The sequence below is a fragment of the Scomber japonicus genome, chromosome 10, assembly GCF_027409825.1.
Source record: "Scomber japonicus isolate fScoJap1 chromosome 10, fScoJap1.pri, whole genome shotgun sequence".
Classification (NCBI taxonomy): Eukaryota; Metazoa; Chordata; class Actinopteri; order Scombriformes; family Scombridae; genus Scomber; species Scomber japonicus.
In genome coordinates, this window is record NC_070587.1 from 3,867,125 (window position 1) to 3,884,891 (window position 17,767).

The 17,767-nt window shown below is 37.1% G+C and overlaps 2 protein-coding genes and 1 long non-coding RNA gene across 3 annotated transcripts; all 3 read left to right on the forward strand.

Moving 5' to 3' along the window:
* The first annotated feature begins 253 nt into the window (after positions 1-253).
* LOC128366061 (uncharacterized) lies at positions 254-1,711 on the forward strand. Its single transcript, XR_008321852.1, has 3 exons — positions 254-289; positions 702-811; positions 1,587-1,711. It is a non-coding gene; the product is annotated as an uncharacterized LOC128366061 (long non-coding RNA).
* Positions 1,712-5,266: 3,555 nt separating this feature from the next.
* Positions 5,267-9,149, forward strand: LOC128366197 (sialic acid-binding Ig-like lectin 5). Its single transcript, XM_053326880.1, has 8 exons — positions 5,267-5,318; positions 6,252-6,659; positions 7,229-7,549; positions 7,795-7,944; positions 8,050-8,163; positions 8,267-8,554; positions 8,851-8,956; positions 9,041-9,149. Exons 1-8 carry the CDS (start codon positions 5,267-5,269, stop codon positions 9,147-9,149), a joined length of 1,548 nt encoding a protein of 515 aa, XP_053182855.1.
* A 3,717-nt stretch (positions 9,150-12,866) lies between these two features.
* On the forward strand, positions 12,867-15,989 carry LOC128366200 (sialic acid-binding Ig-like lectin 14). Its single transcript, XM_053326882.1, has 7 exons — positions 12,867-12,927; positions 13,327-13,728; positions 14,010-14,321; positions 14,518-14,820; positions 15,475-15,552; positions 15,687-15,786; positions 15,881-15,989. The coding sequence occupies exons 1-7, from the start codon at positions 12,867-12,869 to the stop codon at positions 15,987-15,989; spliced, it is 1,365 nt and encodes a 454-aa protein (XP_053182857.1).
* Positions 15,990-17,767: the final 1,778 nt, after the last annotated feature.

The window sequence follows — 17,767 nt, forward strand, 5'->3', positions numbered from 1 at the left end:
TTTTGCTTAGTCCACCTGATTCAAAACACTCAGATTCTGTTAAGCTATAAAAATCTGCATGTGCAATATTACTCAGTGTCTGTGTGTACTGTTATGTGATATAAAAGGCTGTTAAGTCTTAAGGAGAGAGGAAGTTATAGCCAGTGTGATGTAGAGACACTTCCTGGGAACGTGTCATGTGAAAAAAGGGAAGATGTACACAAAAGGAGGAAGAGAGGAAAACTCAGTTCATAGTAGAGACACTCAGCAGAGATCACTGTGAAGAGAAGACAGCAGCTGTTATAAGGAGGTAAAATACAATATTATCCTTAATTTTTTTAAATACCACTTTAAATTGTAAAAAGAAATTACAGAAGTGATTTATTCTTCATTCCTTTTAAATTCATCTCTTGAAATTCCTGAGTGGACAGTTAATTGGAAAAGGCTGGGTCCTGGGGGATTTTAGATATTTATTGTAGGGATGCTTTATCTAGCAGCTTTCTGGAATAATATCAAAAAAGTGCTTTAAAAAAGTCAGGGTACTTACAACCCTGGAGAAGATGTTAAGTAAATGTATTAATCTAACAAAATTGCTGAATGTGCAACATCCAGAGTTTGAAACTATGCCGTAAACTGTCATCTGTGGAGCTGTTTCTGATCCAGTTTCATCAGCTGAACTTCCTGTTTGTTCAGAGCATTTAATTATTTTGTGCTTTTGAAAGGACGAGTGTCTTCTGTGGACAGACTGACTGTCTCAAGTATCGAATTAGGATGTTTGTTCTCATCTGGGTGGCTTTCCTCCTCTCTGTGAGATGCAGCATTGCTGACAAAGGTAGAGTATGTGACTGAATTGTAATCTACAGTATTTAACAAAACTCAGTACATGCCTGTGCAATGTTACTAAAATGTTAAGTCATTGAAAATAGTATCATCTTATACTAATTTTAGTATATTGAGAGTGAAGTGTATTTTATCATATTTGATGGTAAAAACAAATCAGTTAGACGGACTAAATTGAAAATACAGGCCTCTAAGTATAACCTCAATGCAACAAAAGTGAGTACACCTCTGACCACTGAAACAAAAATAATTACTCCTGTGACTTCAAGTTAAGACTAACGTCACAAAAGATCAGCTGAAAATAACTATCTGTGAAGTATGACATATTTAGTCAAGACTGGTATCATCCATGGTCAAAAACAAAGGCGGGCATACAAAGCATAAAAAAATAAAAGTCTCACTAATGAACGTGTGTGCTGACTTTTTCTTAAATATGGATCTTTCATTATAGTTTTTCAAGTGATCAAAGTCAACACCATGTTTGTTCTCTTTTGCCATTAACTAATTACAGTTGTGCAACTATGATTAAAACTGATACAAGTTGTGATCGACTGCAGTATCTCAAACAAGCTTCAAGACTTGCTTCAAAGTTATTTTCAACAAATAAATGGACACCAGTTGTAGCGCTTAATAACTGAACATTAAAACATGACATGGGAGAAAAGCATCAGCAATAATGTAAATGTACGATCTCATGCATGGTGTACACAGTTTCTGGCTTGTTGCAGCTGCTGACTGGTTCATGCTTTCTGTATTATTCCTGACAGATACATCCTGATCAAGCAGTGCAAGATAATCAAACTCACTACCAAGAGGCACCAAAAGATGGAGCTGAAGGAGTGGAGAGAGGAGCCCCTGATCTCAACGGTGCAGCAAAAGACGTGGAGTACGCCAGCATTGACTTCTGTGTGTTGAAAAGAAGAAGTCTCAGGGGGGCAGCAAAGAAGTGAGAGACCACAGAGACAGAGTACGCAGAAATTAAGAGAGAAGAAAAAGTGGAGGAAGAAGTGGAGGATGTGGTGTTGTATGTATGTATGACTGTAAAGCTTAGTGGAGTCACTTAAGGAAGAAGTGTCTGTTCTTCAGACGTGATGGATTATTATTCTGATGTGTAAATGACAGCACTGTGTAAGCTTTCTACCACAGGACAGTGATCTTTAAAAGCAGAATTTGACCTTTGAGTAAACTGAAGTAATCGGGTCACTTCACAGATCTACGCTTTAAGGCTGTTCAAATATATTCATGCAACTAGAATGGACTGGAAGATGTCAAGAATTCAAATTATGTTATTCCTTAATTTAGGTCCTGAATACATGAATGACATGTTAGTAGAATATAAACCCAGTAGAGCTCCGAGATCTACTGACTCAGGTCAGATAGTTGAGCCCAGAGTTCAAACTAAACATGGTGAAGCAGCTTTTACACAACTGGTACAAACTAGCAGCAGAACTGAAATCAGCCCCAACAGTGAACATTTTCTTCTCCTGTGCTTATCTTTCAAAACATTTTTTAAATATTTAATTTGCATTATATGTCCTTTTAATGATTTTAAAGCAAATCATTATTTTATGCTGCAACCTTATATTTAATGCTCTATTCTGGTCTAGTTTTTATTTTTTTCTCTCTTTTTCTACTTTTCTGTATTTTTGTTTTTATTTTATTTGTGTAATGTGTTAGTATTTTTTACTATTATTGGGTTTTATTTTTATTTTTCAAATGGCATGTTTTTATGTTTTTTGTTTCCAATTCTGTTAAATATTAATTTCATGTAAAGCACATTGTGTTGCCATTGGGTATGAAATGAGTTACATAAATAAAGCTGCCTTGCCTTTCCTTAATTTAACTGGGATAAGTACTGTATGTGCTCCAAAATGTCCCTGTGGTTTATTCAAGTGTCTGCTTTAGGCAAAATTGAACATTATATTTAGTTTTTATTAGTTAGCAGCATGGCTCTGTGGATGGCAGTATGAGTCTGTCAGTCTTACAGTTGGTTGGTCAGTCCACCACTTCCGTCCAGACTGAAATATTTCAACAAGTATTGGCTGTAACATTTGAGGATACACACTGGATTTGATGAACTTGGACTGCAGATACCTCGTATTAGCTTCAGCTGGACTTCAGATATTAATTTTGGCCAGTATGAGGACTGTACATTTTGAATGGAATGGCTATCTATCTCTACATGAATGTTAAATAAAAGTTTTTTTTCTAATACTTTCATGAAATGAATGAAGATGACATGTCAGTTGCAATCATTTTCATAAAAATATTAAGATTATATATTCAATTGAATATTTCAAGGTAAATGACCTGATTTGTATAGCCCTAGTGCTGCTGTTGAAGTAAGACAGATGATTGATGATTTTTAATATAAAATGCATCTGCTGCTGCTGTGAATTCAAATGGTGAGTTGTCAGTAACAACAAAAGTCTTTCTTTCGATTGGTTCACTCTGCAGTATTAAAGGTTAAATATGGCTTGTGGTAACTGATAAGGACCAAACTGTAGCAAACAGTTCTCACTAAATATAATTATAGTCTAACACTTAAGTGTGTGAACAGGAAGCTATTTGAAAGAATGCAATGATACCATATAAGGCAATGTTAAAATGAATCATCAGTTCAGCAATTTTTCTGAGAAGAGAACTTAAAGACGTTTCACAATAAACCATAAAACCATGAACCACAACAGACTTCCACAAATGATGCAGTTTACATGATTGTAGATCTGTATGTCATGGGTCTGCAGGTATTTAGTGCATTTAGTAAATGAGAGGAGTTATCATCTTTTAACTTCCTCTCACATTCGACCATTATTCAACTGACACATCAGATAACTAATGATGCAGCCCATTCAAAGTCATGCACATCCAGTTATGTACATAATGTATTAAGAAGATTAAGCAATAAAAATCTGCATGTGCAATATTTATCAATGTGTGTGTGTACTGTAATGTGATATAAAAGGCTGTTAAGTCTTAAGAAGAGAGGAAATAATAGCCAGTGTGGTGTAGAGACACTTCCGTCATATGCAAAAAAGGAAGGTGTACACAAAAGGAGGAAGAGAGGAAGACTCAGTTCATAGTAGAGATACTCAGCAGAGATCACTGTGAAGAGAAGACAGCAGCTGTTACAGTATAAGGAGGTAAAATACAATATTATCCTATTTTTTTTTTTAAACGACACTTTAAATTATAAACTGAAATTACAGAAGTGATTTATTCTTCCTTTCTTTTAAATTCATCTCTTGAAATTCCTGGGTGGACAATTAATTGGAAAAGTCTGGGTTTAGGGAGTTTGTGGATATTTATTGTAGGGATGCTTCATCTAGCAGCTTTCTGGAATAATATCACAAACTGTTTAAAAAAATAAAGTCAGGGGACTTACAACCCCGGAGAAGATGTTAACCAAATGTATTGATCTCACAAAATGAACTGAATGTGCAACATCCAGAGTTTGAAACTATGCCGTAAACTGTCATCTGTGGAGCTGTTTCTGATCCAGTTTCACAAGATGAACTTCCTGTTTGTTCATTTAATATTTTTGTGCTTTTGAAAGGACGAGTGTCTTCTGTGGACAGACTGACTGTCTCAAGTATCGAATAAGGATGTTTGTTCTCTTCTGGGCGGCTGTGCTTCTCTCTGTGAGATGCAGCATTGCTGACAAAGGTAGAGTACGTGGCTGAATTGTAATCTTGATATGCAGTATTTAACAAAACTGAGTACGTGCCTGTGCAATATCACAATGAGATTAAATGATTCAAAATACTATCATCTTATACTAATTGTAGTATTTTGAGAAGTGTATTTTATTGTACTCGTTTGTAAAAACAAAAAGGTTACATAGACTAAATTGAAAATATAGGCCTCTTAGTACAACTTCAGTGCAACAAAAGTGAGTACACCTCTGACCACTGAAACAAAAAAATAATTACATCTGTGACTTCCAATTAAGACTAATTGCCTGAGCAAAGGTATAAAAGAACCTGTGAACGTCACAACTTTTCTGGCCTTGGTTGTGTCTCATGCAACACTGCTCATACTGTAAGTTGCTCATCATTGCTGAATATGAAGAAACCAGATTATGAGACCTCATAAAGATGATGATGGTAATATATCATCACTAGGCTACGGAACAGAAGCCAAAGCACAGTTGCAGCAGTGGCTTGAAGGTACAGGAGGACCCGTACTACCGATAACAGGAAGTGCAGTGACAGCGTGCACAATTCGCTATTTATTCATGTTTCTGACTTGGCATGAGGCTTATCTGTAGAAATCGGTGTATCACTGACTGCCTAGACAGTGAAAAGATCCATGAACAATGTCCAAGAGGAAAAACTACTCACTAAACAGCAAGATTAAATTGCTAAGGAAAATGAAGAAAAGCTCTCTGGTCAGATGAAGCCAAAATAAGTGAGTTTAGATCAGATGGGGTACAGCATGAGATCAGATGGGGTACAGCATGTTTGGTGTGGACATGGCCAGGACTACCACTGTGACTGGTTAGTGCCGACCATGAAACATGGAGGTGAAAGTGTGCTGATAGAGGGCTGCATGAGTACAAAAAGTGTACAGGAGATCTATAGATGGCACCAAGAATGCAAATTTGTATCCTCAGTTACTGAATGAGATAACGCCATTTTAAAACTTGGTAGGAGAGGAAAAACATGTCAAAGATCCCAAACACACTACAAAGAAAAGGGAAGAAAGAAGTGAAAACTATTATCGGACAAGTTTGTCCCCTGACCTGAATCCAATAGAACACCCTCAGAGTATTTTACAGCAGAAGTTCAAGCGAAAGAAACCTTAAACCCTATTTAGTCAAGACTGGTATCATCCATGGCCAGAAAACTCAAATCTGTCATCAAAAACACAGGTGGGCAAACAAAAAAAGAAAAAGAAAAAAAGTCTCACTGATGACGGTGTTCTGACTTTTGTTGCTGTTCGTTCTTAAATATGAGTCTTTCATTACAGTTATTCAAGTCAATTGGCTTAATTCTTCTTTAGTGTAGTTAGATTAAATTAAATTAAATTAATTGTATTGACCGGGGTGTACTGAGCTTTGTTATATACTGTAAATATTGAATATCAAAGCCGGTAATGGCTTTAAAATATTTAAAGTTAAATATTATGTATGATGTATTTTTAACTGCTATCCTGTCAGGCAAGTATTTATTTTTGTTTTAAATTTAGCAGACCCAGAATTTGCATTTACCAAACTATATTAGGAGACAAAAATAAACACTAATTGTTTTCTAAGTTATTATAATGTATCTACTGTGTCTCTAATCTAGCTTTAGTGAAATGCTATCAGTCATCACGAAAACCAATGTGTTGACCTAACAGTTAGAAATAGCATTGAAATAAATGAGGCTCATATTATCAAAATCTAAACATCTTGTGTTCTTGTTTTTCCCTTTTTATCCTTTTTGCAGTAATATGTGAATCAGCGGGGGAGGGGGAAACCTGCGATAACAAAGAATACTGTATCGCTCTCAGTGAAGAAATCATAACAGCAGAGTCTGGACTCTGTGTAGTGATACCGTGCTCTTTCACTACTGCTGCTGATGACTTCACTGTCAAAAACATAATTTGGTACAAATGTGATGGAGATAAGGCAAACTGTGACTTAAACAAAATATTTGACACCAGTGAAACCAACAAAAAGCAGACGGGACGAGTGTCACTGTTGGAGCCTGACCCGAGTAAGAAGAATTGCAGCATCGTCATCAATGACCTCACTAAGTCAGACTCTGGATCATATCAACTCACAGTTAATGGTGCTCTGGGTGGAAAGGAGAGTGAATGCACCTTCTCTCGTAAAACAACTGTTTCTGTTACAGGTAACAAATACACAGTATTATATGAACAATGATGGTATTATTTGCTAAAGCTACAATATGCACCAACATGTTTGGCTCTAAAAAAGTGTTGGTACACCCAAATTACAATAACAAATAGCGGTACTGAGTTATACACTGACTCATTTTTGTTTTATGTGCTGTGATTTTGAAACATTCAACTGTGCTGTTTCTGCCTCCTGTGTGATACAATAGATATAAATCGAATTTTATTTGTGACATCTTTGCTTTATTTGTATATGCTTTATGTAATGCACAGATCTCACATGGATGCTTTCATTAGAACTACATATTGAAAAAACTTGTTCAATGAAAACAGTCAACAGAATGTGTTTCTTATATGAGTCAGGTGAACTTATTCATGTTTGTAGTCATGTTTGGCTGTTATCAATCACTGATCGAGGTTCTTTTCTCCTACAATGTTCCTGCTCAGTTGAAATGTTAAACAATTTATATATTATTACACTGTATTAATTATATTTGTCTAATGTGAGGTCAATGTAATGTAGGTTGCTCATTATGATGCTATTTGTGTCTTGATGCCTCATTAGATCTGAGTCAGAAGCCCACAGTGATCGTTCCTCTACTGACAGAAGGACAGAAGGCCACACTGACCTGCACTGCTCCTGGTCTCTGCTCTGGATCCGTTCCTACAATCACCTGGATGTGGAGAGGAAGAGGAGAGAAAGCCACTGAAATAACAGGAAATCTAACAGAGAGAAAAACTGAGAATCTAACTGCTGTCACTCAGAGACACAGCTCAACTTTGACCTTTAATGCTTCAGCTGAACACCAAGGCACCCAGGTCACCTGTAAGGTCGGCTTCACAGGTGACACAGCAACAGAGGAGACGGTGACTCTGAATGTGACCTGTAAGTAATATTGAAACTATGCTTTATTATCTCACAATTTATGATTTTATGTGATCATTTTTCTGAAAATATCTGGATATCTGGATTAAACTGTACTAGGACTAAGCAGACTGTATCATCCACATGGCTCATCAAACAGGAAACATATTAGTTTTGTTTTTCCAATTAAATCAATGACCTCACAGTTAAAACATAGATGATGAATTTACACCACCATTTATACATGCCTTTAATATTCATCTCAGATATCAAAATAACTGGGAACACAACTGTGAAGGAAGGCGATGCACTGAATTTGACCTGCAGTGGTTACTCTTCATCTGACATCACATGGACTGAGCCTGGCTCCAAGAAAAAGCATGAAGCAACCAAAACTGACCTGCAGAACAACACAGGAACCAACCAAATGAACAACACAGAAATCAACCCAATGAACAACACAGAAACCAAAAGTGGAACCAACACGCAGAGCAAAACTGTTACCCACATGCTCAACAATAGAACGTCAACTCTCTTTATCAGTAACATGAGGTCAGATCACGCTGGAAGGTACATCTGTACAGCGAAACATCTGAACACAACTCTGACCACATATGCTGATGTAACTGTGACTTGTAAGTACTGTTTACTGATCGTATTAGACAAGATAAAATATGACGATACACTTCCTATCAGCTTAAAATATGTTTGCTATGATGTGATTCTGTTTTTTTTCAGGGTATCGAAACATATCAAATAATTCAGGCTGTGAGAAGTTCAGTCAGTCGAATGTTATGACCTGTGTGTGTATCAGTCAGGGGGTTCCCTTACCCACCATCAAATGGCCACTGTTGGAGAGCCACACAGGGTACTCTGTCATTACTATTGCGTTGAATCACACGGTCAACAGCACCATCACCCTGCCTGGAACAGACCACAGAAACACTGTTGTTGAGTGTGTCAGCAGTTATGGAAATGGAGAGGAAAAAGTAAACCTCAACATCACAGAAACAAACAGGCAAGAGGGTAAACACCAAATATCATTAATAAGAATGTTGATGATAAAATATGTCAGCTTTTCATTTCGAATGAGATTGATTGATTAGAAGAAATACATATGGTGTATACAGATAAATAATAAAGCATCCTGAGGTCAAAATGTGCAGAGTGTAAATGAAGAGTCTGTTGCTATACAGCTGAATCTGATTAGAGAGAAATTGAACTATGTTCAGCAGCCTGGTAGCCTGTGGGAGGAAACGGGCTATCAGCATAACCATAACACTGAAGCAGTTATACACTCTACGTTGTGTCATTTCTCATAGTAAGTCCTGTGCAGCACTACATACCTGCCTGTGCAGTCCTTCCCTGGGTCCTGGGTGTATCTTTAAGTCTGAATGTCTTCAGCATCATCTACGTGGTTTTCCTTTGGTATGTTACTACTTCTGTATTTTGAATCCTTTGTTTGACTTTAAGACAACAAAGCATGGCTCACTCTTTTCTTCTTCTCCAAAGGAGCACTAGAAGAAAGGTGAAACCACTTCAAGAGGACAGAACATACATGTCACTGAAGAAAAGAGATCAATCAGCAGAGTACGATGTAATTGGCCACCCTCAGCGCTGACAGTGTCTTTCAGTCAACTTCACTGGAGGATTGTTTGCACCAAGATTCATAAATTGTCTCCTCAACCATCATCATTAAGTTTGTATTGTCTGCATTAGTGGTTCAACTTTAACAAAGGTAGTTTTAGTTTTTCTGTCCATACTGTTTATGTCTGTGATGACACTGCTGAATCATAGACTCACCGAGCATTTTATTAGGAACACCTGCGCTATCTAATGCAATCCAATACAACAGCTCGGACATAAATTCTTCTTCTACAAAAGTTACATATGTTCATCTTTTTTACATCATTAAACAAGTGATAATTCTACTTTATGTTCATTATTGAGGCTGTAGTGGGTTGGATCAGTGTTACTAATATTGTGCCACCCCATAAACATAATGAATGGGATTAGGTGACAGTTTACTGTTGTTGTAAATGTGATTTGTAGACTTAGATCTAATATATTGGTGGATATTTGAATCTGCAACAATGCACCATATTTTATTTATATATTTATTATTTATTTCAGGGCATTTGGTGTCACCCCCTCAGCTGTGAGTCATTTGTAGCCTGTGCAAAAGTGTTTGTTGCTTGTTAAAAAGTTTCAATCCTTGCTGTATAAGATGATGCTGTATAAGAAGAATACTGTAGGATATGTTGTACCCCATAGATGAGGGCTTGTGAGTCAAGTCTATGATACATTCTTTAAAATGTCAAATATATTCTCTAGATGTCATGTTGCATTTAGTTACTGTATATGCCACAATTTTAAATGTTTGTGAGTATGTGTCTCACTATACTGTATCACTGCTAGTAATATCAAAACAATCATTACCCTTTAAGTAACTGCATCTTACTATCCATTTAGTTCCTTTTTCACAAATGCTCACACCGTATATGCCTTATATTTAGAACCCATTCTTGCATCTCACATATTTTTTTTCATGGTTTTAATGTCATAATGTCACTTCTACCCTGTTGACAGATTCCACAGTGGTCATTGTGCAGGCTTACATGATTGAGACAGAACTGTAGCCAGTGCTTAGCTGAAGTAGTTATAATCTAGCACCTTAAGGTGAGAAAGGGAAGTTATCAGATAATAGGACAGGAAGGACTTTGCAGAGCACAGTGCAGAACAAAGAGAAACAACTGTGTGACCTCCTATGTCTGTGTAATCATATAAAATGTGTGTTTAATATATGTATGGGGCTGAGTTCAGCTGCCCTTGACAGTGGGTGACTGTAGAAAAGACATGTACCAGAATAGAAAAGAAATGTTTTTGGAAAGGTTTGTGGAAAGCTAAAACAATGAGAACATGACCATAACTTGTGGTCACAGGTTCAGAAATGTATGTGCATATTATATTTTGTATTTTATATTTGTTGCATATTTTATTACAATGTGAAAATACATGTTATTGTTTTTTTTATAATACCTTACCTGGTTTGCTGTGGTTTTAATCATGCTTTTAATTTTATCAATTGCTTGTTGCATTTAGTCTATTGTGAGGTGTGTTTTTAAGTAGTTTAAATGAAGTGTGATGACCCTGGCAGCACCACACCCACCCACACCCCGCACAAGACATGCTGCAGCCAATGTCCATCAACGCTATTCTCTCAGGCCTGGGTCTGCAAAGAGACATCTGAACCCCAGGAAAACCATGAATACCCTTTGTCATATTGAGAAGGGTTAGAGGTAGACTAGAGAGAGACGTTGCCGGAGTCAGTGCAGTGTTGCAGTGGGGAACACACTAGTCATCTTATCTACTTCTCCACAGATCCGACGACTTTGGATCGGTATGGGATTTGTGCAAGGAGGACATTGAGTGATAGAGAGAGGTGGTGTGCACCGGAGGAGCTGTTGAAATAGACTTGAACTTTTAATGGGGTTTTAACTCTCCTGCGAACCAACTATTTTTCAAGTGTTTATTCTTTCTTAAAAGCATTTGTATTGGTTGTGTTAATTTAAAGATTCAATCCTTATGTCTTGTGGAATAAATGTAATTTTAAATTGAGTTTTACTCTCCTGTTTGTTTTTTATCTCTGCTCCCCTGATTGTTTTTAAGAACCTGTAAGCCTTGTTCTTATTCCTTTGTCTACATTTAATAAATTAATTTTGGCCTGGTCACATACACTTAACTTGACAGTATCCCCCCACTCTGAGGGCATGAGAACAGCACTAACGACATTATATCAACCAATGAGATTAAGTCAGGGACATATGACACCAAAACATGTCCTTGAGGGTTTCAAACCTGTTGCCTACATGACTGGTAATAGCTGAACACAGCCTTCATTAACAAATGTTACCAAGTATGTGGACTTGTGTGACTACTTCTCCACTGGTATAAAATTAATCCTGTACGTCATTCTGAGCCTCTTATTGCTATAGTGTGTGTACGGTGATGATTAAAGACAGTTTGATTGCAACAAGGAACTGTGACTTTAGTATTAACTTCTCTCTCCTCGACCAACTGACCGTTCAGCTGCTTTGACAACAGTAAATATACATATACTGCACAATTAAAACATGCAGAAGTGCTCCCTAAGATGCTGCATGCTGTTAAAATGATCAAACAGGGTGAATACATATACTTCTCTATTAGTGTTGAATGCAGTTTGACAGAGACAAGAGTTTTCTATTCCATACACGACTAATGTTCATTTGACCATCTTTACTCATCTGGCACTGCAGATATTAGCCAGTAACACAGACCATTTACAGCAATGCACAGTATTTATTATTCACGTTGTGCATTGTTGAAGCAACTTTTTTTTAAATTCAGTATGACATACAGCCATACAGCAACAACACTTCAAAACACATCACAAGTCACAAAAACACATGGTTTAGTGCATGTGCTTCTGGTTTAAAAAAACTGCACATTTGCAGTACTTCCCTCTTTTACAAAGGGTGCACATTACTTAACAGTCACAGAGTGGGTACAAAAACGTTACAACAAACAAGCAATAGCAACAAGCATTTTAATATGTTTTCTGTTATGTAATGTTCAGTTTTGAAGGTGAAAATGTATCATTAGTTAAATAAAAATACATTATGACACTATAACTGTATTTGGTGGGCAGTCTCAGTAGAGGAGAAATGTTGCTCAGTGACTTGCTCATAAACTTCCTGAAACCTCATTGTTGCACAACGAGTGGAGAAAACTGAGAAACACTCAGCAGAGACTGTGGAGAGAAGACTGCCGCAGACAGAAACAGGTAAAACACAACATTGGACACATTTTAAAAATGTATTTTTAAGCTCTTAGTTGGAGTAAAAATTAAGTTTTCTGAAAATGTGTTCCCACATTCCTGGCTTCTCTGGTAAAGAAAGTAAATCACATCTCGATACTGGATAAAGGGTGCTTGAGGATGAGAGGATAAAAGAACTGACTAGGGCCCTTCAATATGGCAGGGATTATAAACACTTATTGTTTAATAGTCATGTTTTTAAAAATGATTAATGTAATGTAGTCAAGTTCATATCTTCAGAATCTTAGAACATATGTCACAAAGTTTTTAGCAATAAAACATGTTTAGTGTGTTGACATCACTGCGTAAAGTACCGTATTTTCATCTTGCAACTGTGGAATATTTTATGTGTAACATCCTGTATTAAGATCTGTGATGTCAACTCTTCCTTTGCTTGAACTTCCTGCATGTTTACTGCATTTTTAGTGTGACAGCTGTCCTGTGGGGGGAGAGACCGACTGTCCCAGCCATCGAATTAGGATGTTTGTTCTCTTCTGGGCGACTCTGCTCTTCTCTGTGAGCGGCACCAGTGCTGACACAGGTATACATCTTTATTATCATCTTATTTCAATGCCAGCATTAAGAATGTAAACAGCTGTAATAAATGCATACATTTGTTTTCCTGAAGTGTTTCCAAATGACAACTATGTATATTTTTCAACCCTGAATTCAGCAACTCATTAGTAGCATTACTCACAGCATCTACTCTGGGATATAGAATTGAAATTAATATTTTGTTTGCCAAAGAAATTGTGGATGACAATAAATTCTGAACCATATTTGGGTTTTCTACTAAATGCTGCTGACAACACAAGACAAGACACTCATATGAAAAAGAAACAATCCTACTTGTAGTATACATTATTTATTGAATATATTATCTGGTAATGTCATCTAAATATATTCTGTCTCATTTTTCTCTCTCTATTTGTAATAACAGGTGCATCAGTGAGGCAAAGACAACACTGTCCGGTTTATGGATACTGTATCACTCTTCCTGAAGGAGAAATAACAGCAGAGGCTGGACTCTGTGTTGTGATACCGTGCTCCTTCACTACTGATGATACCTTCACACCCCAACATATAGTTTGGTCCAAATGTGAACAAATTAGTAGCAGCTGTAGTACTATATTCCACACAGACAAATACAGATATGTTCAACCTGGGTCCAGAGGACGAGTGTCACTGTTGGAGTCGGACCTGAGTCAAAAGACCTGCAGCGTCATCATCAATGACCTCACTGAGTCAGATTCTGGGTCATATCAGCTCAGAGTTATTGGTATACAGTTTGGGAGGATGGACAGATTGACCTTCCCTCTAAGAGCGACTATCTCTGTTAAAGGTATGAAGACAAAATGAATATATACATTGATGATGTTTATTGTTGGACCTCTGAACTGCACCAACAATGCATTTATAATCTTAATTGGGCATCAAGTATTATTTGGTACATGATGCACTTGCCGACCTCTGTGGAAGTCCAGTAAGCGCTTAAACAGTTCCTGATATAGTGTTTCCTACTTATTACCTCAATAAAGTATCTGATATTGTAGCCCAAACTTAATTGAATGATAATCTTGAGACTATTGACCTGATTCCACTCATGTACTGCTCTACTATTAGATCTGAGTCAGAAGCCCACAGTGATGGTTCCTCCGCTGACAGAAGGACAGCAGACCACACTGACCTGCACTGCTCCTGGTCTCTGTGCTGGATCCGTTCCTACAATCACCTGGACCTTGAGAGGAAGAGGAGAGGATGACTCTCACATTACAGGAAACATCATGACAGAGACTCTGACTGCTTTCAAACAGAGACACAGCTCAACTTTGACCTTTAATGCTTCAGCTGAACACCACGGCACTCAGGTCACCTGTAAGGTCGGCTTCACAGGTGACACAGCTACAGAGGAGACAGTGACTCTGAATGTGACCTGTAAGTAGCACATACTGTTCTGTATTTAATCAGTCATTTTTATTGTCTAAACTATCAAAGTTATGTCCTCAGAAGTAATTTCTGGTGATTTTCTAAAGCTCAGGTCTGAACTGGGTTTAATTTTACATCATCAACAGCAGGAAACGTTGCAAATTACGGCTGTTATAACATTTAATAAAATGTCGTCATTTTATAGATGTGAAAGAAGTTAAAGTGACTGGGAATACAAGTCTGAAGGAAGGTGAGACCCTGAATCTGACCTGCAGTATTGAAAGCTTCCCTCCGTCTTCTATCATGTGGACTAAACTCTCCAACAAAACTTTGAAAAATGGAAGAGAAACTAATCTTCAGAGCCGCACAGTAACTGACCTGCAGATTGACCCACAAACAGCCACTCTTATCATCCCTAATGTGACAGCAGAACACGCTGGACAGTACATGTGTACAGCAAAACATTTGAACAACACCCTGACCAAAGAAGTTGACATAACAGTTAAATGTAAGTATACTCTTCATTGAGGTAGCTGAAACTTGAGTTACAACCATGAGATTTTATTGTCTTCTACTGTCGTTGTCTTAATATTGGCTTTGTTATTGCTTTCTCTGTCATGTGTCTTTACTTTTGGACTATACTACCTTTTATTTTTGTGTCAAAACACTTGTAAACTCTGTTATTATTATTGCTATTCTTCTTCTTCTTGTTATTATTATTATTATTATCATTATTGATATTATTATTATCAGTGCAGAGAAAAATCTCCCTGACATATTCACCCTGAATAACTTTTGGCCATCTTACAGTCTGTGCTTTTTTCATTTCATTTGAACACTGCAGAAGTTTTCATTCATTTCAGTTTTTAATTCAGTAACTTCAAAAATAGTCTGAGCTCTTGGACTTATAAAAGCATTGTGCATGCCTCCAGGTGGTTTGTAGACTCACTGAGCCCAAGTTTAGAATATAATCACCTTGGTTGTCTGTTAAAGTGTTAGAGATTTTTTTTTAGACTTTGGCGCCCCCAAGTGGTAGTATCAAAAATGTATTTTGTATGTATACATGCTATCATTATATATATTTTTTTTCAATTTCAGAAGTATCTTGTCTTGCAGAAATCTTATCTTAAATTTTTTCTATTATATTAAATCTGTTCCACAGATATGAGGAAACCTGAAATCACTGGGGATGTAATTGTTGAAGAAGGCAACACTCTGAATCTGACCTGCAATGCTGAAAGTATACAACTGAATCTGATTAGAGAGAAATGGAACTATGTTCAGCAGCCTGGTAGCCTGTGGGAGGAAACGGGCTATCAGCATAACCATAACACTGAAACAGTTATACACTCTACATTATGTCATTTCTCATAGTAAGTCCTGTGCAGCACTACATACCTGCAGTCCTTCCCTGGGTCCTGGGTGTATCTTTAAGTGTGAATGTCTTCAGCATCATCTACGTGATTTTCCTTTGGTATGTTATTACTTCTGTATTTTGAAGCCTTTGTTAATGCACTGAAGACTTTAAGACAACAAAGCATGGCTCACTCTCTTCTTCTTCTCCAAAGGAGCACTAGAAAAAAGGTGAAACCACTTCAAGAGGACAGAACATACATGTCACTGCAGAAAAGAGATCAATCAGCAGAGTACGATGTCATTGGCCACCCTCAGCGCTGACAGTGTCTTTCAGTCAACTTCACTGGAGGATTTTTTGCACCAAGATTCATAAACTGTCTCCTCAACCATCATCATTAAGTTTGTATGAATATCTGCATTAGTGGTTCAACTGTAACAAAGGTAGTTTTAGTTTTTCTGTCCATACTGTGTCTATGTCTGTGATGACACTGCTGAATCATAGACTCACCGAGCATTTTATTAGGAACACCTGCGCTATCTAATGCAATCCAATACAACAGGTCTGCCATAAATTCTTCTTCTACAAAGGTTACATATGTTCATCTTTTTTACATTATTAATCAAGTGATAATTCTACTTTATGTTCATTATTGAGGCTATAGTGGGTTGGATCAGTGTTACTAATATTGTGCCACCCCATAAACATAAAGAATGGGGTTAAGTGACAGTTTACTGTTGTTGTAAATGTGATTTGTAAAGTTAGAACTAATATATTAGTGGATATTTGAATCTGCAACAATGCACCATATTTTATTTATATATTTATTATTTATTTCAGGACATTAGGTGTCACCCCCTCAGCTGTGAGTCATTTGTAGCCTGTGCAAAAGTGTTTGTTGCTTGTTAAAAAGTTTCAATCCTTGCTGTATAAGATGATGCTGTATAAGAGGAATACTGTAGAATATTTTGTACCCCATAGATGAGGGCTTGTGAGTCAAGTCTTTGATACATTCTTTAAAATGTCAAATATATTCTCTAGATGTCATGTTGCATTTAGTTACTGTATATTCCACAATTTTAAATGTTTGTGAGTATGTGTCTCACTATACTGTATCACTGCTAGCAATATCAAAACAATCATTACCCTTTGAGTAACTGCATCTTACTCTCCATTTAGTTCCTTTTGCACAAGTGCTCATACCGTATATGCCTTATATTTAGAACCCATTCTTGCATCCTACATATTTTGTCATGGTTTCAATGTCATAATGTCACTTTTACCGTGTTAACAGATTCCACAGTGGTCATTTTGCAGGCTTACATGATTGAGACAGAACTGTAGCCAGTGCTTAGCTGAAGTAGATATAATCTAGCACCTTAAGGTGAGAAAGGGAAGTTATCAGAAATAGGACAGGAAGGACTTTGCAGAGCACAGTGCAGAACAAAGGGAAACAACTGTGTGACCTCCTCTGTCTGTGTAATCATATAAAATGTGTGTTTAATATATGTATGGAGGCTGAGTTCAACTGACCTTGACAGTGGATGACTGTAGAAAGGACATGTACTGGAATAGAAAAGAAATGTTTTTGGAAAGGTAATGGACAGACATCCATTTGTGGAAAGCTAAAACAATGAGAACATGACCATAACTTGTGCATGTCACAGGGTCAGAAATGTATGTGCATATTATATTTTGTATTTTATATTTGTTGCATATTTTATTACAATGTGAAAATACATGTTATTGTTTTTTTTATAATACCTTACCTGGTTTGCTGTGGTTTTAATCATGCTTTTAATTTTCTCAATTGCTTGTTGCATTTAGTCTATTGTGAGATGTGTTTTTAAGTAGTTGAAATGAAGTGTGATGACCCTGGCAGCACCACACCCACCCACACCCCGTGCAAGACATGTTGCAGCCAATGTCTGTCAACGCTATTCTCTCAGGCCTGGGTCTGCAACGAGATTTCTGAAGCCCAGGAAAACCATGAATACCCTTTGTCATATTGAGAAGGGTTAGAAGTAGACCAGAGAGAGACGTTGCCGGAGTCAGTGCAGTGTTGCAGTGGGGAACACGCTAGTCATCTTGTCTACTTCTC